The sequence below is a fragment of the Amblyomma americanum genome, chromosome 3 (assembly GCF_052857255.1).
Source record: "Amblyomma americanum isolate KBUSLIRL-KWMA chromosome 3, ASM5285725v1, whole genome shotgun sequence".
Classification (NCBI taxonomy): domain Eukaryota; kingdom Metazoa; phylum Arthropoda; class Arachnida; order Ixodida; family Ixodidae; genus Amblyomma; species Amblyomma americanum.
In genome coordinates this window covers 146,840,783-146,863,665 of record NC_135499.1, presented here as the reverse complement: position 1 = coordinate 146,863,665, position 22,883 = coordinate 146,840,783, and the positions used below count along the sequence as shown (strand labels likewise).

General features: G+C 45.6%; 2 protein-coding genes across 2 annotated transcripts in view; one reads left to right on the top strand and one right to left on the bottom strand.

Moving 5' to 3' along the window:
- Nucleotides 1–2,867: 2,867 nt before the first annotated feature.
- Nucleotides 2,868–13,453, bottom strand: SsRbeta (signal sequence receptor beta). The gene is made up of 6 exons (XM_077658233.1): nt 13,328–13,453; nt 11,327–11,490; nt 9,895–9,993; nt 9,277–9,388; nt 3,709–3,786; nt 2,868–3,080 (listed from the first exon to the last, which is right to left on the bottom strand). Exons 2-6 carry the CDS (start codon nt 11,488–11,490, stop codon nt 2,964–2,966), a joined length of 570 nt encoding a protein of 189 aa, XP_077514359.1. The 5' UTR covers nt 13,328–13,453; the 3' UTR covers nt 2,868–2,963.
- A 299-nt stretch (nt 13,454–13,752) lies between these two features.
- LOC144125124 (uncharacterized) overlaps nt 13,753–22,883 on the top strand; it is a 99,125-nt gene continuing 89,994 nt past the window's right edge. The window contains exon 1 of the mRNA XM_077658230.1: nt 13,753–13,909. Coding sequence (XP_077514356.1) covers nt 13,894–13,909 — 16 coding nt within the window. The 5' untranslated portion in view covers nt 13,753–13,893. The remainder of the gene's footprint in view (nt 13,910–22,883) is intronic.

The window sequence follows — 22,883 nt, the reverse complement described above, 5'->3', positions numbered from 1 at the left end:
AGCTAATTTTCCCTGATATAAGCACAAATCCCCTGAGTTTTCCCTGAGTTTTTCCAGATTATCCAAATTCCCTGAGAATTCTCAGTTTTCACGGTTTTCCCGGTTGGTAGACACCCTGGTTTTGTCATGTCTATGCTCACGTGCATACTCGGCCTTCTGCTTGTGGTCTTTGTTTAGATCAGGGGTTCTCAGAACCCAGGGGCTCCGCAGGCTGCTTTTGTGCGTCCGCGAGCACCCACACTGGCTGGTCCCCCCTTTCCGTTATAATACTGGTGGGCGTGTGCGAAACAAACACAGTACCTGGTTTGTTAAAACTTATTTTTGAGCGTTAGCTCTTCCTCAGTTTCGTGCCGTCAGCGTCTGCGCCATCCGCAGCACGAACTTTCAGCAGCACGCCAAGACGCTAAGCGCCAGTAATGGCTCCACGTAGTCGTGCACGGCTGCGAAACGGTGTGTCTGCACACTTTTTTTTCTTTAAGCTATAGGGCTTGCAAAAAAGGGGTGTGCAAATGTTGCACAAAAATTTTCTGAACACGACCTAAAGAACTCTACAAAGACCTACAAAAGTGTCTAGGCGACGAATTGTGCGCCGTATAGCCGGCATGCTCTCACTGGAAGTCATTGGCGGTCACTTGTCACTTTTTCGGACGAACAGTTGCGCGCGCGCACCTGAATGCGAAACTACCGAACCGTTTGCTGTTCGGTTTGCCACTAGTCAGCCGGGCCACACGCGATGGCGCCGTTTTGTCACCTGTTATCTCCATTTGCCTCTGACCACTGGCTTTGCGATTGTATCGTTGTGAGTTAATTGCGTTGAGCTACGTAGGCGCCATCATGCCATCCCGTGGGGAACTACATAACATGGGGCGGGGCAGGGCGGGGGCATGGGTCTTATATTTGAGTCAACTTTTTTGTTGGCCAGCGAGGGGCGAGAGATGAGAGTTCTGCATATAGGCGGCAATATACAGTATATATTGCTGTTATAACCTTTGTATAGTTCTTTAGGGTGCGTTCAGAAAATTTTTGCGCAATTTGTACTCCCCCTTTTCGCGAGCCCTAGTTTAAAGAAAAAAAAGTGTGCAAATTATGAGTGTAAACACGGTACTTACAAAAGTGAACGAGACAGCAAGAAGAAAAAGCACGTATGGTCCATTCACAAGCAACATAGACCAACTGTGATGCTTGTGACGACCGATTGTGAGGGGGGTTCTTTGGCACAGGTTGTTGGGGTTCCTTTGGGCAAAAAAGTTTTGAGAACCCCTGGTTAGATCATGTGCCCTGCACACTTCACGAATTCCAGGACCCGCTTGCACGAATCAGATTAGACAGTCTAGTTCCCAGTGTTGTCTTATTCGAAGTCTAAACACTTTGACGGTTTTGATTAAAGTAAAGGTGTATAAATGGCTCACTGGGTCAGTGGACACCTAGCTCAATTGCACTGTAATGTGGTCGTGTCCACCTACAAACTAGTTATGCGCATCTCCTTTTCTCAAAATCAACGGAGGGCTTACATTACGAATAAGACGACTGGGACTTACCACTACCATAGCGCCAGGCTTCCTCCTTCCCACATGTAATGCGAATTACGCATAATTATACCCCCTATGTTTGGCTCTTTAACTAAGCTATTCCAGCTTTCGCTGCAAAATGCACGGTCCTTTTAATAAGTATTAACATTTGCTCAAAACTGGCTAGCCATAGCAATGAAAATGGAGTACACTGTAAGCAGTGCGGTTAGTTTCTACTATGAGCTAGTTGAAAAGAAATTGGGGGGGCAAAAAGCACAAGCTGGTTTGGGTGCCAAGGGGAAGCAAAAAAAGAAGCATAACTACGTTTCTTAGAGCCCAGTCAAGAAACTCTGGCTGGGAAGTGTTGGTGAATTCTGTCACTAAATTAGCTCATATTAATCCATTTTTCTTTACCAATTGAATTTGGCGACCACTCCATTTTCATGAAACTCCACTATGGCTGGGTAAAGAATGGCGCTATCTTCAAATACCAGCTATTGTACGTGACAATGCCAGTACACAAGTATAATAGGGAAAATACCACATATACCCACGTTTCATAGAGCAATGCTGCAAGTGCATCATCTTTGCACCAATATATTATGTAGTTTTCAAAAAATCTTTCAATAATAATAGCACACATTTTTTAGCACTTTCACTGATGTTATTATGCCCACATTGTAGATAGCCTGCCAGTATGCAACGTGCAATAAGATTGGAGCCAACTGCTTGTGTAGCACAGTGGCATTGCACACAAACCTTTTCACTTCTGCTAAGGTAGTGCTAACTGAAAACAGCTTTCATGGTTTAGGTGGCAGTGGAAGTGTCAACACTGGCCACCTCCCATTCCCTCTCCACTAACGTTACGTGGAGGCACAGGCTATTCTTACTTCCCAGAAACTTCAAAAGTTTTCTCTCTTGCTGAACGGAGCACAAGGGTGACCAATAGCAGTACACAAAGTAAATCTTTTCATTTGTTGACTATTCAACTTATACTTTGTCAATCTTTATGTTGAGCTTGTGGAATAACCAGCATTATGGTTAACCATTACTTGCAATTGATGTTTAGAATCCTGTACTTCTATCTCACTGTGTTTGTCCAGTCGTTTCTATCCACTGCACAGGTGGCAGCGAAAATGTGGCAATTTGTCTGCTTAATATGAAATGCACTGTGTGAAGTTTCTAAGACTGCCAGCAGTGCCAGTTGATGAGCGCGTTCACAGCCTGGTCGCCTGGTCTTTCCTTGGGAATGAGTCTGCATACATTTTAAAAATTTTTGAGTGACGTTCAGTGTAAATTGGCAGATGTCCAGCTGTCTGCTTGAAATGGTGGCAACATATGGTACGCATGCGCACAGTGTGAATTTTATGGCATTTTATTACAAAACACTGGTGGACATAAAAAATATGAGCAGGTATGACACTGCACCCTTCCAAACCTAACCAAATGAATGTCCTAGTGCTTCTTGAACTGTTTCAGGATGGCCTCGTACTTGGATTTGCTGTTGAACCAAAGAAGGAAGGGGATTCCGAGAGATGGCAGGGTCATGACAGCAAATGCCAGCCAGTCAGTCTGGGAGAGAAAAAAAAAGAAGGCAACGCTCAATCACTATCAAAGCAGACACATGGCTAAATGTTTCAAAACTGCCAAGTCATTAGTGCCATTGCAAAACAGAAGAAATGTAGTTTTGTTCACCTGCACTATGCGTGAGGTCTTGGTGAAGCTTTGTTTCCAAAGCTAACCTTCTGCAATACCTTGGTAGTTGACTAGCATTAAGCTACTGATTACAAGTCTGTGCATATATAGTTTCCAATAATGCAGCTGTATCTGATGAGTTTGGCAAGGATGCACATGTATACAGAGATTTCAGGGCACATTTAACAACCCCACGCAGCCACAATTCATCTGGAGTTCTCCAATAAAGTGTGCCTCGTTGCCTTTGCGTGGGGTTTGGCACACAAAAATCTTAATTTTGGGTTTTGGTATTAATGTACAATTATGTACATACATTTAACTTATCCAGCAGGTTAAGGACTGATAAATATATGGCAGGTATGCAGTTGCCAAGGGTTTTTTTTTCTGTTTATTTCTGTTCAAGAAACAATTCAAGATAACAGATTCAAGAGCACATCTATGGACATGTTTTGCATCTTCACAGTGATTCCAGTTATTACTATCTGTTGTAGACAGTAACACTTACCACATGGGGCGAGAACTTCCTGTCAAAGTCGCGCACTGGGATAATTCCACCTTCCCCTGGCTCAGCTGTGTGGGCGTACTGCAAAGAAGCACAAGGAAAAAATATCTTCAAACATGCAATCGAGCAATCACCGCACTTTTAACAGTACTAATATCCCTTTTATGCACTCTGCTGAATTTATGACAAACTGCACACAAAATGAACGTAAACAGCTTCCATCACTTTGCAGAGCTTTTTTAGCTCATGAACAAAGGAATTATGACAAAAGCACCTCCAGGTGGCTTCCAAAATGAAATATGAAAAATTAGGAAATTACAAAAGCTTGGAGGAATGACTCTAAAGTTATACAACATTCTTTTAGAGCTTCACTCTTCAAACATAATGCAAGAATTTTTCATTTTACCACAGTGTCATTGTACGGTCTGCTCAATTGACAATCCTAAGGGGGGCTCAGTGCTCATGCTTGGCAGTAAAGTCATCATAAAACCAACCCCTGACAACTTCGCAAAGACTGCTACCTAACGTGAAGCCAAAAGATTAATTTTGACAAAGAGCGTACATCAGGGCTGACACATGCAACACCGTTCTATGCTCAAGAAGCACCCTATAATATGTGCTCATACTTCTCACATGCAGCATGGTCTGTTGTTGATAGCAATTGTTGATAAATTTTTCTTCCGACTTGATCACAGGGTCTAGCCAGGTTAGTCCCAAGTCGCTAGTAGTACATGAAACATAGCTGACCTGTCATATTGTGATCTCTGTGTGATAAGCTATTTAAAGAGCCCAGAGTCATCCTGGGCCATGCTGTGTGACCCATTATGTGCCGTCGGCATTACAATTGCCTCTTGAAGTTGAAAGGAGCCATCGTCCTCACTCATACAAGTCTTTCATTTATGCTACACCAGTTTCACTATGGGCGCCAGAGTTTCACTATAGAACGGGTTGCAATGATGTCACGTCACATGGTCACGTGACCTCCCTCGACCAATCAGGGAATTTTGTGATGGAGCAGCCAGGAATTTTCTGTGAGACAACAACCTAAATGCTATTGCATTCAAACAGTTTGTTGCACCGTGAGAGAACGTATTAGTTTAACACCTGAGCTAAGTTAACCACCTAAATATGTGGTGCTGCAGGACTAACCAGTTTCACAGGTAGCTGGGTTCTTCCGCATGCTTTTCTCGCCCAGTGTTTTTGAATCTGCCATTGTAATTGTTTCCATTGCGTAGGGGTTATTTTTCGTGCACTGGCTTCATTTGTCACTTACGCAGTCCACAGAGTTCTATGTTGCGCATTACAACATGCAAGTGGAGCAGCAGCTACAGGTGCAAGGCTCGACTTGACTTTGTATATTTTACCCTCAGTGTACACGGCACATTAGAAAGGGGAGGGGCAAAAAACAACAAAAAGGCAAATCATGCCAAAAGTTGAACTAATAACGAAGACATTCGAAGCAACGATGAAAAATAATGCATACAAATAATGGTGGTACCACTGGAACTGTTACATGGTAGCACAAGTGATGCACGTGGATTATTCCAATCTTTGCTAATCTTGGCAAGGAATGAACATGAATAGCTGAATGTGTTGCAATGTAGATTGTTTACTTTCTAGCTGCGGTTAAGGCGAGATGAAATGTATGGTGGCGTTCAGTCAAAGTAAACGTAACTATGACCTTTGATAGAATATTTCATGAAAAAGACAAAGGCGAGATATTTTTCTGCAAGTGGGCAACAGCGGGAGAGACCGGTACAGTTGGTTTGGAGCACGTGCGGACTGCTCTCATTTAGGCAATCATCTCACTCACGTGACTAACACAGAGTCGGCAATAATTTTGGAGTGATTTTTACTGATGCGCGCACTTTGGTGAGCGTCTGTTTTTCTTTCTTTATGTCATCTGTACACAATCCCCAGCTTTTTGTGAGTGCAGAAGGGCTGCTATCGAAATTCATCAACACACTATTACTCATTTTCAAACGCATTTATGAATTCAATGTTGCAGCCATATGACCATGCTTGAATGCATGCTAATGAGTGATTACATCCTTAATTCTTTTAAGGGGGGACGTGGCATTCGGGATCAACTTTCCTATTTCTTCATGGATTGTGATAAAAATTGGCAGGGTTACTGGTAATGTTTCTGTGATGTCACCATAAAAATTTCAAACCAATATCTCAACAACTTTTGTATTTAAGAAATTTTCCTCCTTTTCATCTTGTACCAGGCTTGAGCGACTTACAAAATAAGATAGAAGACTTCTTCAAAGTGTGTAGCATTCCAAAATGAATGGATGAGGTCGTGACATTCTTAGATTTTTTTATTTACAATGTAAAAGTTTTTAGTTTTAATATTTTATGAGCAGACATTACAATGGGCACCTAAACAGTGAACAACTAGTCGAATCAGTAAGTCAGCAAACGGGATGCCGGAAAACCAAGAATGTCACGACCTGAAACATTTCTCAAGGAATGCAGCGAAAAAAACCGTATCAAAATAGCCCCAGCGGTCGCGAAGAAATCAGTGGAACAATCAGAGCAAATGACAAAAAAAAACAGTTTTGAGAAAATGGCTTCCGAAGTTGCACCTTGTATTTCACTCATCAAAAGGCACCGGGGTTGCAGTCTTTTGTGTCCTTTTTAACACGGGGCTTCTTGGATGCCTTGCCTCGAGATTGAAGTGCTTTCGCTGCCTTTCTTTTCTGCAAGGCGTCCTTTTCCACTGCTCTGCGAAGAGCATGTTGGCCAGTTTGCAGCCCAAGTGTCGAACAGTACTCTGTGTAAGCACGGCGGGTCCCTGCATTGAACTTGCAAACCGCTTCGTTGAGAGCTGTCTCTGTTGCAGTCAAAGATGCGTTTTTATCTTTTGGCAGCAGCGACCAAATTACTGAATGAAGCAGCCGCATTCTGGGTTTTTTTCCCCAGACAACGGCTGAGGAGCTGGACATCCGATAGCCGCCGGTAAACAGGCAACAATGCATCTGTGACATGCCTTGCAAGCTCGTACTTGTGGGAGGGCAGAGGTTTGCCCTCTGCTTCTGCAGCCTGGTGTTGGCACCAACTCTGTGGTCCTTGGGGGCAAAGCTCGTGACGTGGGCGTTCATCGGTAGATGTTACGTGATAAAAAGTTGCCATCACAGCTTTCTGCATGTCCTCAACGTTGTTGTGATCGTGCAGGGCCTTGCCATAATAATTTGTTAACTTCTTAATTAAAGCCTGAGTGAGGACACCTTTCCCACCAATAGGCCGACCCTTTTCGCCTGGTGCTCGTGGACGGCGTGGCGTCGTCGCGTGAAGTGCCAAGAGGACCCGCGACATGCGCGGTGCCTTAATCACTTGATGTTTCCGACACAAAACGCGGCTCCAGGTGCGCCTGAATGGTGCGCCCGGTGCTTGTGGACGGCATGGCGTCGTCGCGTGAAGTGCCAAGAGGACCCGCAACATGCGCGGCGCCTTCATCACTTGATGTTTCCGACACAAAACGCAGCTCCAGGTGCACCTGAATGGTGCGCCCGGTGCTCGTGGACGGCGTGGCGTCGTCGCGTGAAGTGCCAAGAGAACCCGCGAAACGCGCGGTGCCTTCATCGCTTGATGCTTCCGGCGATGCAGAGTGCGAAGTAGAAAGTTCAGAAGAGTCCCCCGTGCTCGCACACGATGTTTCGTCCGCGTGTGAAGTGCTCGGCAGCGGCTCTGGAGCAGCGCCACCAACAGTCGTAGCCGCGCACGAAGTACTCGCCTGCGAGCCCGTAACTTCGTCAGTGCGCTGCACATCAGAAGTAATTGAAGCAGACGACTTCTTCTTCACCATCCGCAATTTTCGCTTACGGGTGCCATAGGCACGCGCCGTCTTGTACTTCAGAGGTCGCCGACCCATGACCGCCAGTGAAAGCCGCTTCCGAAACTATGCTCCGCGCGTACTGACGAACATGGCAGCCGCGTAATCCGTATTCGAAACTAAGCTTTGCGCAAGAGACAGTCACGGCGAGCCGAGGTTCTCTGCTCAAATGACTAAACCCCATCGTACACGACGAGCAGCGGAGCCGCAGAGTCGAGAGGCACGCGTAGCAGACGACGCACCCGCCAAGGAGACCAATTGCGCAGCGCGCTGCTGTCACGTGACGTGCGGAGCCAATCGGAAATCACCGCGCAACCGTGAAACTTTTGCTTTTTATGCGTTTGTTTCCGCTCTGAGGAGACCGCTGAAGCGGGAAATTTGAAGTCGGAGGAACTTCCATAGAGACCAAGATGGCCGCGCTACGTTGGGCGGTTGCCGAGAGATCGGGGCTTGAAAAGCGGCGTTTTTTCGCTACTTGTAAGAAATTTTCCGCCACCCTTGATCATCAAAACAATGATTTGGCGCACTTCTTGATGGTTTTCGACGATGAAAATTTGTAATCACACAAAATATGACTTGTAAAAGCAGAAAATAAATATTTCAAAAAATCGCTTTTTTTGACCATTTTCCACGAGTTGAAAGCCGCGTCCTCCCTTAATTCCATCAATAGATACTGTAGCATGGTCAGAACAGTGCAAGCAACATGTAGAGATCATGGGTGGTGTATGGCTTTTTGTTCTTTCCATCAGACTGTACAGTTAAATTTTTTCTTGTCCAATACAATAATCAAAGATCACTCATGTTTTTCTTGCCTTCAAATACTGTTGCCTTTTGCATATGCCTGAAGAAGCCTTTCGTTTATCTCCGTCTTTACTTGAAGAGGTAAACAGTCTACCGGGCCTTTCTGCGAGCGTTGCTAGCCCCATTAGAGCAAGACAGCTCAATGTTCACAACAGGATGCCATTTTTTCTACCAAATTATTTGTGTTGATGCAAGTACTCTGCTAGCCAAGGCAAAGATTTCAGGTGTACGGTGTACAGAAGTACCACTTAGGGCACCAAGGGTTATAAGCGAGAAAAAGAAATCTTGAGGTGACCACTCTAAAGCACTTGGATTCAAAATTATGGAGCAATTTTACTGATGATGTGTGAAAAGTTTCCATCCTATCAGCCGCAAAAAAAAAAATAAAAGTGCTTGCTATATTTTGCAATGTTAACAGAAGGAAAGCACCCATGTACAGCTAAGCCTGCTAGTTCCATACATATTTCACGTCCCAATTTATTTATGTGCCTATAAGAAATAGTAGGCACAATTCGAAAACGCGCATCACATGCAATGACACGCTGCATTGAAATGTCATGTCGGAATGTAGCTTTTCACACTGTCTAGGAGAATTTATTTTTGCAGCTTGGGGCATTCTTGCAAAAGCCCTGGTATTGCTGCACACACCAGAGCAGGAATGGGGGCATTTTTCAAGCAACGTCGCATTTTTCAATGCCGAGTGTGACGCGAACCACGTATGCCCTCGCACCAGGAACTTCCAATTCACACAGGCTTTCACGACAAGTGGCACAATGTATTCTCTCCAAAACAGCGGCACACAGAGCCTATATTGCTTAGAAGCAAATTCCTTGTGCTTTATACTTTTGATGAAGGCTGTACATAGCATATATAGCAGAACGTAATGCTGCTGCTTGGGTCAGTGTAGCAGCAAGCGCAAGTGATGGGCATACCTGGATCTCTTGGCTGTCCTCTGACGTCCGGTACGAGACTTCAGCACTGGTGAAGTTGAACCTGCCAGGCGTCAGGGGCCTGACGACAACGGTGTGAGTGACATTGCTGCCACTGTGGATTTGTAGTCAAGGAGAAAGCATGCATGCACAGCACACCCGTTGGGGTAAGGAAAGAAATACGTTTCGAGACTGTCAAAACAGCATTCAGTAAATTGACAATCATATACTGTGAAATTTGGTGCATTTCCAACAAAAGAAGCTGAACTGAGTTCATCAACAACACAAGCAACAGAGGAAATAAAAGTTAATTGTTCATTTATATCCTCTTAATTCACTGGATTTATTGTTGAAACAGCAACAGCTTCTTGCCTTGCAAAACTAGAGTCTCCGTTTGCTCTGGTTTTAAGACAATATCTAACAGACGTGTGTGGTTGCTAATGCTCACAATGATAACTAGCAAGTGTCACTGTATGCCAAAAACAAATGACAAAAAACAATTACAAACAAAGCACGACAAATGCATTAATTGCAAGCTGCAACTGAAAAGCAATCATGCTTTTTTTCTCTTCTGTTTGGCTCCCAAGAAACGCTATGCAGAGAGAGACAGGCAGAGGATACGGAGCAAGCCTGTTAAGTTTGAAACTCAGCAGGCCACTGGTGACCTGGAAATGCTGGGGATGGAAGGAGTTGTCCACCACTTTAATGTCCAAGGCCGCACTGCGTGCAAAGCAAGGAAAGCAGCACTGTTTAGGTGAAAGCACCAAAATCCCCACTTGCAACAAGGACCAAATACCTCTGTCACATTGTCATTTCAAAGGCCCTTGAACAGGTACTCAATCGACTCACAAGGCCAATTGAGTGCTCGTACACATGCAGCTCCGATGGCCATCGAGCCAATAGCATATCGAGTCAATTCTATCAAGTCAACGGAGTTGCGGAACTCTATTGAGATTTCAAAGGCCTTCAAGCGGCGACCATGCGCCCTCTCGGACGCACAGTCGCCACTTTCGTTTGAAGAATATCACTGTAACGAATAAAGATTTAGTTTTTAACCTTTCAAGGTTAAAAACATACCCACAAAACATACCCACAAAATTATATTTCAGCAACGATGGCGCCACAACGTATTGGTGTGAGATGATGGAATTTCTCGACAGCGACAGAGTTTGCTGTGTAGCAGCGGCAAAACTCCAAGTTAGATAGCGATTGGGATCGTGAAGGCTCTCAACTCAATGCCTTTGAAAGTCCCAATGCGACAGGGGTACTAATTTTCTTTCGAACAACAAAACCCTTGCCCTGCCTCCACTTGCTCTTCACAATCAAGGAGCTGCAAAAGAAGACTACTCTGTCGCTACTATACGGCTCTACATGACTTGTCTAGAACAAGTGGCAATGATCTATCGCAGCGCCTTCGATTGCATCCTTGAAGATGAGAAGCAGTCAATGGCCTTGTCGTCTATGTATGGAACTATCAATCACAAATGTTCATGTGACATGGCATTCATAGCACCAGCTGCAAACGTTTCAGGAAGAAAAAAAAAAGCTTTAAAAGGACTAAAGTTTCTTCTTAAGCCAGAGCCTGTGTACTACACATATTGCACACTTACACAAAGAAGTGCAGCTCGCACCATTCAGTTCAAAGCCGCATGCTTAGGTTGTGAATTTTTTTATTAAGACCATTCTATGTTGCTGTGCTATTCATATTATTGAGAACTACTCTTACTCGTCATGAAATATCATCAGCTTCGTACAGCTTAAATATAATTATTAGATTTTAAACTAGAAAGACAGCTAGTCAACTACTGCACTGCAGAAGAAAGTTCTTCAAGCAGCAGTACCCAGGAGCAAAGGACATGACACAAACATTACACTTTCTTAAGCAGTTTTACCCACTGCAAGCTATCCAGTTCAAAAAGTTGCATGCCAGTTTCTTTTCCTTTCGCTCTCCACCTTTCGAGTGATTGTGTGATATTCGCTGTGTTGTAGGAAAACATACAACAGCCAAAAACCAAGGAACTGTACACATGAGCAAGCAATGACTGCATGTTACCTGCCACCAACATTGTAGATGTTATAGTCAACAACAATGTCCCTGCCTTCGACAAGATATTTGTTGAGTATCCGCTTCTGTACAAGTAACCGTGCCTCGGTGGCCTCTTCCTCTGCTGCGTGGACCAACAAGAGGCAGAGAGCACCAGCAAGAATTCTTAGCATCTGCAAAGACAAAAAAGAAGGTGGATGACAGATGGCTTCAGCCTCCTGATGATTCTGGTGACAAGGATGGAGCTTAGTCTACAATTCAAGCAAAATCATACGACTTTCCAGTCAGAAAAACAATGTGAAGCTTGCTTTTTTAAGCACCCACTTTACTAAAGTTTAAATTTGGCTGCTTTGAGCATCCGCCTCACATGACAGAAGTGCGTGGTTCGACCCCCAGTGCCGCCAGGTAACCTCCGGTGGTACAACAGGCACATGCTTTTCCCCATGCTTGGTGCTCAGTTCCCTTGGGGTGAAATGCTTGAAAAATGGGTCATCGACCCCACCCTGTGTAGACAAAAATGCCTTGTGCTATAGCGTTCTTTGGCCAAGCTGCCCTCACGCCATTAAGATACATCATTATCACCATTAAATTTGGCCGCCATTCTGCGCATCACTAAAGAGCAGTCCACTTAAGTACAAACTCCATGTCAAGCCCTGCTCTTTGCTGTGCTCTCTCTCCTCTTGATAATGAAAATGTTGAAGCATGCTGACATCTGGCAAGCTGCTTGCATGTGGCTTTACCCTCAGCCTCCTCATTTCTTTCAAATAGAAACAGTAAACAAAATCGCATAGAATAGGGTGAAGTGTGACACGTTAGGTGACATTGGGCACACAAAAAACTGGTCGGACACCAGAACTTTCTAAATGGGCACTTTTGAACAACACTCAGCCACAGAAACTAAGGTGACTGGAGTAGCCTTAGAGGTGCAGAGTCCATGGAACACTTATTCCTGTGAACAACATCACTATCACGAAAATATCCTTTCGTACTAAGCTCTAGGTGGCACCCGGTTACTCCTCACAAAGTGAGAGAGGTAAGATACATTACGCCTGGTTGGCTGCCCTACTCGTGAAGAGAGAGATAAAAGGATGGGGTGAAAGAAAAGAAAAGTGGAATCTGTCGTGTCCAGCGGACGCTATCGAGGACATGATTCCGCCGTGGCCAATAATAATGCAAGCTACTTGGCGCGCCTCACGATAGGACACATTCAAGCGGCATTCCACAAGTAAGCAAAATACAAACCCCCAAAGAGATTTCATTGCCTGAATGACGCTATAACTTCAAAAAACATTATCCAGGTCACATGGACCATACTTTCTAGCAATATGTAATAGCGTGAAAAGAAATTGCCGGTAGCGCGACCACAAAATCGTGCACGTATCCGTGTTTTTGTTTTTTCTATTCCAATTGCAGGTTGAGGATAAATGCATTTTCTCGTTGTGTTACAGGTGAAATGTTATTCGAAAACCACTACACGTGAGTAGCATTAAACCGGTTGCTTGTGTCAATCGTGACTCAAACAGACCGCCACAAAAGATCCTGCACAAGAGATGCACTCAAAATTTACCAAATTATTTCAAGCTCCTGGTGCGCATGCAGTTTTTTTTAGTTCACTCGCTCAACACAAGAGACAGAAAACGCCAATGTCACATACGTTCCGTGCTACTACAATCGACGATAAAGCGTGCAGTAACCAAGTAAGTCTAAATTTATCCAGCAGTTCTAGCTACCTCTTTCCCAAACTCCGCAAAAGTTTTCAAACTAAAGTACACTCTGAAGAGGTTATCACAACCTGACAGCAGACACTTCTACAAACGAGTAAACATAGCGAGAACGGGCATGAGTGCCGGGTGAGAGGCGAAACCTGAAAATAAGGAACGCGTGTTCGGAAATCTTACCGTGCAGTGGATTATTAGGAACAAATATAAGTATGCTCGTTGAGTAGCCGAGCCTGGGACAGCGGCTAAAGACGCGAAAAAGCGCGTGTGATCAAGAGAGGTAGATACATACCGTGACAACGTGTACAGCGGATCTTGAGCGAAAAGACGACGCGTTTGTTTCAATGTTGCCAGGTGCTTTGCCTACTCTGCTAAACAAGTACAGTTCTCATTTGAAATGACCTTACCGTAATTTAACAAGTTTAACTAAACGTAACTAAGATATTTATAGATACTCAAGATTGAAAATTGCACTAAAAATTTATTTCAAAGCACAAACTTTATTTCGCGAACACCTTCTAAAACCAGATTTCTTCTGCGCAAAAATAATTTCTTGCGGCGTATATTTATAGTTGTAACAATTTACTATAATTATACTGCTCATTTTACAGTATAGTTATTTAGACGTACACTTAGTTAAGTCCTCCATCACCTGCAAGCAGTGGGGCGAGTGTCGTTCCCCGAGAGGGGCTCTCGGAGCGTGTCGCCATGGCAACCACAAAAAGATGGCAGCTTCTGCTCCGCAACCATTCCGATCCGCTGGTGTCTTCCTCAGGTTGTCTCCTTAGGCGCTAGCAGAGAAGAGCTCAAACCTGCACCTGCTCAAGCCCGCAGCTAGCGCGCAGCAATAACCGCGCCATGAGGGACAAACAGGGTGAGTGCGTGCGCTCTTTCGCTTTCCGCGCGCGATCGGCGGAAGAAATATTGTGCGCACCAGCGCGCGCCGCCGCTCCCCCTGTTTGTGCGGATCGTCGTACGGTTTCGGGCGGCGATTCCGAAACGTGATCGCGGCAAGCGCTTCGTGCGCGCCGTGAAGCGCGCTAAGGCGCATTGCTCTGCATGCGCCCGCATCTCGGTGCACACATTGAGAACGAGAGGCGTTCTTGATCGAAGGAGTGTACAGGAATGCGGCGTGTTTTCTTTTTGGGAGGAACCGGTGCTTCCTTTGGCACCCGCCGTTCGCCTTGAGACCGGAGCGCTCGAGATAGGCGGCGCGGTGGAGAAAAATCGTTTTGGGAAAATGCCAGTGGATCCTCCGAGGCATGGGACACATTAGTGACAGCTAATTTCTGCCAAGGAGGAAAGAGTCTGCTGCGACATGCGTCTGTCATCGCTGTTGCACGCCAAATCGATACGACACACTTGTCGTTTTTACCATGTGCCTGCAGAGCGGCCAGCAGACAGAACTCGCAGTGCGCGTCCCTCCTAGAGTGGAATCGATACTTGAATCATTCTGGGCCTCCCCGGCGATTCCATGCAACTTTAACGCATTCACCGAGTTTCGCGCACCACTTTGGCCCTCTCCATTCGGAGCAGTGTACTTACATACGGGCCAACACGCGCGTCGAGCTAGCCGAGCGCCCTGTCACGCCCACCTCGTCCGTTCGCCAGTTGTGGCTCCAGTCGTTTCACCTCGCGTGACGCTAGATGACGGGAGCTTAATTTGCTCTTGTGTAACAGAATGATTTCGAATGAGATTTTCGCCTGCGAGCTCGCGTTTTTCGTATGGCACGCTGAAGAGTACGGCAAAGCCCTTTATCATACGTTGATTAAAGAGTGTGTATTTTTTCTTTGCTAAACACATCATGAAAGTTTATGCGAACCTAACGGAACACATTTCGCTCCTTTTCGGATGAAAAAAGTTTAATTTGTTTATTAGCAATAACCGGCTGTGTTTGCGAAATTGTCGTTTATATAATTTTCAAGACGCGGGAAGGAAAAGAAGCCTTGGAACAAAGGCTTCCCGCATCTGAATGCAATATACAATGCAATTTTGTTGTGAATTTATGTGTACGGCGCTAGACGATTTTTACAACTTTCAAATCATGTAGACAATGCCGCGCATTCCCCCATGCGCAGCGCTGACCTCCTGAATATGTTATTTTTCTCTTGTCATCTTTGGGATGGTAAAAGAAGCAAAAAAAAAGTTGGATATTAAACGAGCCGAATGGAACGCATAATAAGGCACGCCTGTCGTCTTTGGAACCGGCTGCATTGGTGCGATTCGTGGTCATATTATTTTGGGATCGATATTCACGGTGCATAAGAATTTCAGGCTATAGCACTCCTACACTAGCCTTCTCTGGACAGAGGAAGCTTCTTAACTTTTTTTTTCTCCAAATTATCATGATTGATGGCTATAGTGAACAATGGGCGTTTGCTTGCCAAAACAACAGCATAAGATGCCTCAATACGACGCCGCAGTGATCCAACAAAAAAAAACGTTTTCTCACCCTCTGTATCGACTTGTAGTCGACTCAAGGAACTCTTTTCGTTGACTGATCTCATCTTCCTGTTCCGCGGTGCTATTCGAAGTAGATGTATGGTTGAAAGGTGCCGTTAGAAACGCTACCTTTCGCAAAATGTAGTATATGTCCTGTAGCCAAAATTATCTGACGTCTTACAGATGCTCAGCTCGGGATTTTACTCCAACTCCCTCAACTTGACTACCTGATGCTTGGAAATAGTCGGATGTAGCCCAGTCGACATTTTCACTGGTAGATGGTAAAGCAGTTCATTCTCCCGCACAGTCACAAGAACTCGCGACCGTCATTCCACATTTGACACGACCACCTGAACTTCAGCCCATGTCATTACCGACGGATGTTGAGTACACCCGGCTTCAAAAGTTTGCGGGGCAAGCGAGTCGCTGGAAAAGGCTACTTCTTAGTAGCCTTTTGCGCACAACCAGTAAGTGACGGTGTGTGCTTTGCATGATACTGCAAATTTTAATTTCCGGTTACACACAATGACTTAGGCGAAGTTCTCTATACTGGAGTTTCCGTGCCCCGAAAACTTTTGACAACGGGTGGATACATCCATGAGTATCCCCCCGACTGTCTTCGTTCGCAGTGCCTCAAAGTGAATAAACCTTAACTAATCCGCTTAATTTTTTTAAAATTTTTGCTACGAAAAATAACCTATGTGGTTATCCTCCTGACCATACTCTTGAACATATTTCTGGCCAGATGTATAGCAGTACTGAAGCTATAAATTCTTCTCGGCTACGATGAGTTTTTACCATTCAAAAGTTTGCGGGGCAAGCGAGCATTATTTCACTACGCTTTTCCTTTATTCTGTCATTCTCAACGAAAAAGTGGGCCTCTGTTCTAACGTACGGGCCACAAGCCCCACAGGCTTTTCGACGAGTGTTTATTCGGCGCGTGAGATGTGCGTTATATTAAAGCGTTACGTACATACTGTATCATACTGTGCAGTTTCAGAAACTGGGCTCTATTCTGTTCTTCGTAGCATTTAAGCACTGCTCGCTTACCTTGCGTAAAAAAAAATTACAAAGGTAGCAGCTGGAATGCTGCAATAGATTAGCTTGAGAGATCCCGAATAGGCTAGCTGCATACAAAGAAAGCGATATATAGTGCGGTACAATAAATATGACGCGAGGGGTGCGTACTCGGCCAGCAGCTGTCTCAGCGTGCGGGAATGTTTTCACGTCCGCCGGCGCGCAAGTCGTGGAGGGTGATAGGAGAATTGTAGGCCGCGGGGAACGTAACAGCTGCACGCTATCGTAATGAAATGCGGCCTATCCAGTGCGTACGGCCTTGCCGTCCTTTTCTCGTTATTACTTGCAAAGGAGGGAATCTTTGTGGGTTTCTGGGACTGGGCTAGCTTTATTTATATAATACGCTTCAGGGTAAAGGTTACACTTGTGAATTGCGGACGTTGAGAGGAACGGAAGGTGTACAACACATTGCTGTGGAATGACGTCTTAAAGACCGCTAAACACAAATTGAATCTAGCCTGTATTTACTGATTACCGCGTTGTACTGGTAAAGGGGCTAATTTTGTCGAAAATGGGATCTTTCATGGCCTGGAAAAGACCACAAACATTACATACACGTATCGCTGCCACAGGCCTCTTTCACGAGCAAACTTTTGTGACGCCAAGCGTTTCTTTTTTTTCATTTTCTGTTTAACTGCTTGGCGTTTTTTTCTTCATTTTCTGTTTAACTGCGTGTCTCTGAGGCTAGACGAGACTGCCGTCCGCTACCATCTCTCCAATCACGGAGTCCCGGACGGACTTCACGTCATAAGCAGCGACACGAGTTTGACTCGAATGTTAGCAAAAAAAAAAAAAAATCTCTAACTTTAAATTTATAGGCAAAAGTACGTCTTTTTCTGCTCAGCGAACGTCAGCCATAGCCACAAAAACCCCAAACTTTGAATTTTAGAATTGGACAGAGTTGGGCTCTGTTGTCCTCAGAGCTTCAGGAGGTCCCGTGCGTCAACATAAACAAACCGTGGGAAAGCTGGGGGTGTCAAGATTTGAAGCCGTGGCTGATCAAACAGCAGTTACGTAATGAATTCATTGTCTTTAATTACCTGGTCCGTCCACTGATTAACAAATTTCACGCATTAATTCACTCGGTGCGACACTGATACGTCGCAATAATTATTAGACCTCTTGCGTCCCACGTACCCCCCTTTGTCCAAAGATTGTAGCTCAGGGGATTTACTTCGTAGCCACACCTATAGTGGCTTGTAATGCATCTTTAGTGATCAGAATCTACTGAAGGTAAGAAGACTTTTGGTCGTACACCCCTCCAACAGGTAGGACTTACCACCAATGCTACAGGAGCACCATTACGTGACTTAGAAGCAAAACCCCCGGGGCTGCAATCTTTTTACAAAGGCTTACATCAGTAACCGCCGGAAAGCTTTTTACAAAGGCTTACATCAGTAACCGCAAAGGAAGAGAACTAAGAATAATGGTTGAGCAGCGAGCCGACGCGAATATGTAACAAATAATAATAATAATTGTTTTTTTTTTCGGAAAAGAAATGGCGCAGTATCTGTCTCATATATCTTTGGACACCGGAACCGCGCCGTAAGGGAAGGGATAAAGGAGGGAGTGAAAGAAGAAGGGAAGAAGGAGGTGCCGTAGTAGAGAGCTCCGGAATAATTTCGACCACCTGGGGGTCTTTAACGTGCACTGACATCGCACAGCACACGGGCGCCTTAGCGTTTTTCCTCCATAAAAACGCAGCCGCCGCGGTCGGGTTCGAACCCGGGAACTCCGGATCAGTAGTCGAGCGCCCTAACCACTGAGCCACCGCGGCGGGTTCCTACCTTATTCAGTTACGTTTTTTATTGGCGCCTGTCACTAGCTACGTTACACCGGTGATTCAGGTTGGGTCGGCTTCCTACACGCGTCAGTGAATAAAGGCACCTTGGATTGGGCCATTGCGAACACACGTTCCACTGATGGCTGAATGTGGCACCCGCAAACGCATCCTTAGTGTCGCGGCAAAGGGGTCCATTCCCTCGGCCTAATCCCTTCTTTAGTTCCGGTAATACGACGCGGTGTTGCTCCCGCGCCCCGGAGATCAGTGCACGGATTATCGGCTTAGAGGCAGGTAAGTAGCCAGCGCTGTAGGGATCAAGAAACTGCGGACAACGCTTTGCCGGGGGGCAAAAGGTTCGCCATTGCTCAGGATCACGCTGGAGCCGCGGAAGAAGATGCGAGGAAGGCAGTGCCACATGTTGCGCTGTTACGCTGGTATATGCTTCCTTATAAGTATACTTATGAACCGTATACTCTTTGATCGTGGCCGAAAGCCTTAGGACCGGCAACTGGTAGACATGATTTTCAGCGGTAGATGCAGCTAACACATGCCGAGGGTGAGACATTGTTTACCCTTTAGTCAACCACAGCAAATACCTTACTATGCATAGAAGAGAGTACGTTACCCATGGTGCCCAACGTCATTAGGCACACAACAAAGAAAACTATTAAAAGATTTCCACTAGTCTTTGGGCAGTCTAAACGATGCTTGAAAACGTTTTATTCAGCTTCTTATTTTACCATCAAGGTATTCGCGTTACATATAGTAGGGACAAGTAACATGAATTGAAACATTAAAAACAAAAGGTTATAATTCCAAAGTATAACAACAATACGTTCGAGCGCGCAATATTGACAAACACACTGAAACCGAAATAAAATTTGAAAAAACGTACAGAATACGAGATAAAGTGTACGTAATTGCATATGGCTGGCATCATTAGATATAAAGGTTGAATCAACATGTTGTTAAAGTGGCTGGGGTCGGTAATAGTAGTACAGTCGAGCACGATTATAACGAACCTGACGGTCACACGGATTGTGTTCGTCGTATATACTTCCCCTATTACAGCCAGAAAATACAGTCAGACAAAAATGACGCTTCTTTCTTTAATGAGTGTTGTGGGTGTCTGTTTCTTCAAAGCAGAGCCTGTCATTCCGCTTTCTAAGCTCTCCAGCGCTGTCATGCGCTGCCTGAGATACAAATTTCTACTGATGAGCCGCTTTAAATATCAACAGCGATTGGGGTTTTTACGGCAACTGATGGTTGGTCGGCATCCTCGTCTTCGACCCTCGACAAGTACGCAGCGGTGAAGCTACCCTAGCGCATGTGTGCGCAGGACGTACAGTATAGGAGTAAACATTGCGTAAAACGCTCGAGTAGCGTATCGGGCTCCAAATAAAGCGACACCTCGTCGCAGCTGCTGGAACCTTTTCGCGGAATTAAAGCCGCATCGACCTACAGACCACATGACAACCAGAACTTTACTCGAAAACCGTCGGCTACTGTCTCATTTCAGTTTTTTTATTAATCGGTGCGCACTGCTCGACCGCTTTACACAAGGGTGACTCAGACTATCTGCGCGCGCAAGCAGCGCAGGTGGCTGAGATCCGGGTGCAGGAAAAAAACGTCCCCGGAATATACATCCCGGGTAAAAAAAGTCCCCTGAGGTCCACTAGGAAAAAAAAAAGTCCCCAAGTGAAAAATTACCCAAAGAATGAATTCTTCGATCGGGAGCCCACTTGATAAAAAGTCGTCCTGTTTCTTTCGACTCTTCCTTGACTCTGAGAATAGATGTAAGCATTTTGCAGCGCCAGATGACACTATGGACATGCTGTGAAGGTCGTGCCAAGCACCAGCGGGCTTATGAACGCCCAGAATCTGTTCTTTGTTCAGTCACTTTCATGCCGGTAGGTGAAATCGTTGTAGCGTCCCAGTGGACATTAAAACTCCCGTGGACGTCTTGCGGACGTTCGGGACGTCCGCAGGACATCCAAGGGACTTCCAGTGCTCATTAGGGTACAATGTTGCATGATTGTTGGTCTTGTATCCTCCATCAAGAGTGGCCGAGTGGACGCCGCAGGAAAAAAAGTGGGAGGCGTTCGCCGGAATATTTACCGTGTTTTGGCTCTGTTTATCCACCTGTAGACACTGGAAACATATCATGTATCAAAGCAGTCTCTCGGGCAGCTTCTGCCATAAGTCTTTTGGGGAACGGTGCACAATTAAAGCACCTCTGCAGCCATTACGTTTAACAGCACCAGCGAGGACAAGTATCCCGTTTAGAGCGCACTGCATACCGGTATTGCACGTAACGTAAGATAAGCTGAGCACCAGGCCAAGGGAAGCTTGTTTGTACCATAGAGTTTCTTACTATTAACTAGAGGGAAAGCTGGCGCCCCGCCTATGCGAGTTTGCATGGAGCTTCCTCGAGACCACCTGTACCATCATGGGCGCTCTAAGCATCATGGGGCGGAGAGCTACCGACTGCACAACCACAACTTTTGGCCAAAAAATAATGCAAAGATAAACGTTGTTCCATAATCAAGAATGTCCTATTATTCAATATCCTGTCTATAAATCGCAACAAGTGAGCAGAAAAGCATGTAAATGCAAAGTCTGTCCAAAGTAAGCGATGGCTTGCTCTCCTATTGGCCAAGCATTGCAGACCACAAAAGCCAATATTTCGTGCTTAACAGGCGCACTTTTAAAAAGATATGTTTTTGAAATAACGTTTTCGCTTCAACATTTTAAAAGGTTTTGCTGCAGCATTTCGGAAAACAAAAACCTTTTATTGGCGTCGTGTGCTGTTGCGCTTTCGCTACTATGGCTTTTGCGCACTACTTTTACGCCGAGGTCGTCTGCGCGCGGACGCACCGTGGATACGGAATGGGACATCTCAGTAACGCCACTCTGTGTTCCTGAAGAGAACCTACTGTCCCGCACTTGTAGCTCAGTAGCTCATCGCCCCTTGATGCTTTGCGCGCCCATGGAGGTTCAGGTGCAGTGCCGCCAGCTTTCCCCTCTAGTTAATAATAATAAACTCTATGGTTTGTACCCATAAAAAAACCGGTGAGTATCCGGTGGCACTGGGGATCAAACCCCCCGCCCCTTTTCGCATGCGAACCGGATGCTCAAATTACACGCGGTTAGGGGAGGGACATTTGGTTGGCACCCGTTTGGGAAAATTTTTTCCTACTTCAAAAATGGGCACGTTTCTTCCGGGGATTTTTTTTTCGTAGACATTTTATTCGGGGAAGTTTTTTCCGGAGACGTTTCTTTCGGAACCCCTGAGATCCGACTGTAGGCAGGAGACGCACACACACCACGTGACCAGCATGCCTCGTGACTGGTATTCGAAGTTCTCAAATCGCTGCCATTGTTTGTTTGTTTGTTTTTCGCTTTCATCGCTGCCCCTGCCTTGCGCTTACCACGCTTCTGCTTTACTTTAGGTGCTTTGCCCAGCCGGCACGCACTGATTGACCTTGTATATACCCTAATGTGTTGCGCTAGGCCAGATGTTAACTACCATTGCCATGCCACGTTTTTCATTTTTTATATGGGGGGGGGGGGGGTCGACACTTCCACCTTCTTTGTGGCTGGCCGCGGGAGCTGGGAGACGTTATTTTGTGCGCACGCTAGCGAAAGGCGCGCGTTTGTCGACAGCGGAGCGAGTTTACGGCGCATTCTTGTTCGTTATAGCCGAGTAGTGCTGCCACGGTTGTTCGTTTTATACTTTGACGATACCTCAAAACTCGTTTGTGATAGGCGAGCGTTTGCTATAACTGCGGCCGTTATAAACGGGCTCGACTGTAATTGCTTGTGAAAGACTATTCCAGTCCGGACAATCTTTACATATTTTGGTCAGGAAGGGAAAAAAAAAAGAACTTTGTTTTTTACCGTGAAGTACCAGCTTTTTTGGGATCTGGTATCGCGTTTCTCATCACCGCTTTCAGCACTTTCAAGAGCTCCCGCGAACGGCGAGGTTGCTCTCAAGAACAGTGTCCACGATTCGATGAGAGTGAGCGAGTGAATGAATCGAGTGCATCGACCGTATCGTTAAACTGGATTAATCCAGCATATCGACCGTATCGTTTAACAGCTCCTGCTCTTTCTCTATCGCTTACTCGCTTAGTTTGCCATCTTAATTATAATGCACCGTCAACATTGCCTGTTGTGTACTGAAAGAGATGACGCGAGCAATGCTTCAAGAAGACCAAGCACCGACGCCAAACACTTGCCTCGTTTCTCTTATTTCCGACTCGCGCCAATCCATTGTGCTGACCTAGCAGTCTGCGTCAGCAGGTGCTGATCTTTGTGTCAGACTGTTATTTTATTTGCTTTTTTTTTTTGCTGTGGGGAAGTAGTCTTTGAGGCGATTCACACCTGCGTGTAGCAGACGTCGTGCGACTATAGTTAGGTCGATTCCCCCTGTCCTAATGCAAGGCAACTCATGTAGCAAATCGGCCGGAATCGGTCGCGCGACGCCCGCGACTCGTAAGTGTGAATGTGCTCTTAGTTTTAATGGGAAACCTTTTTCCTGCT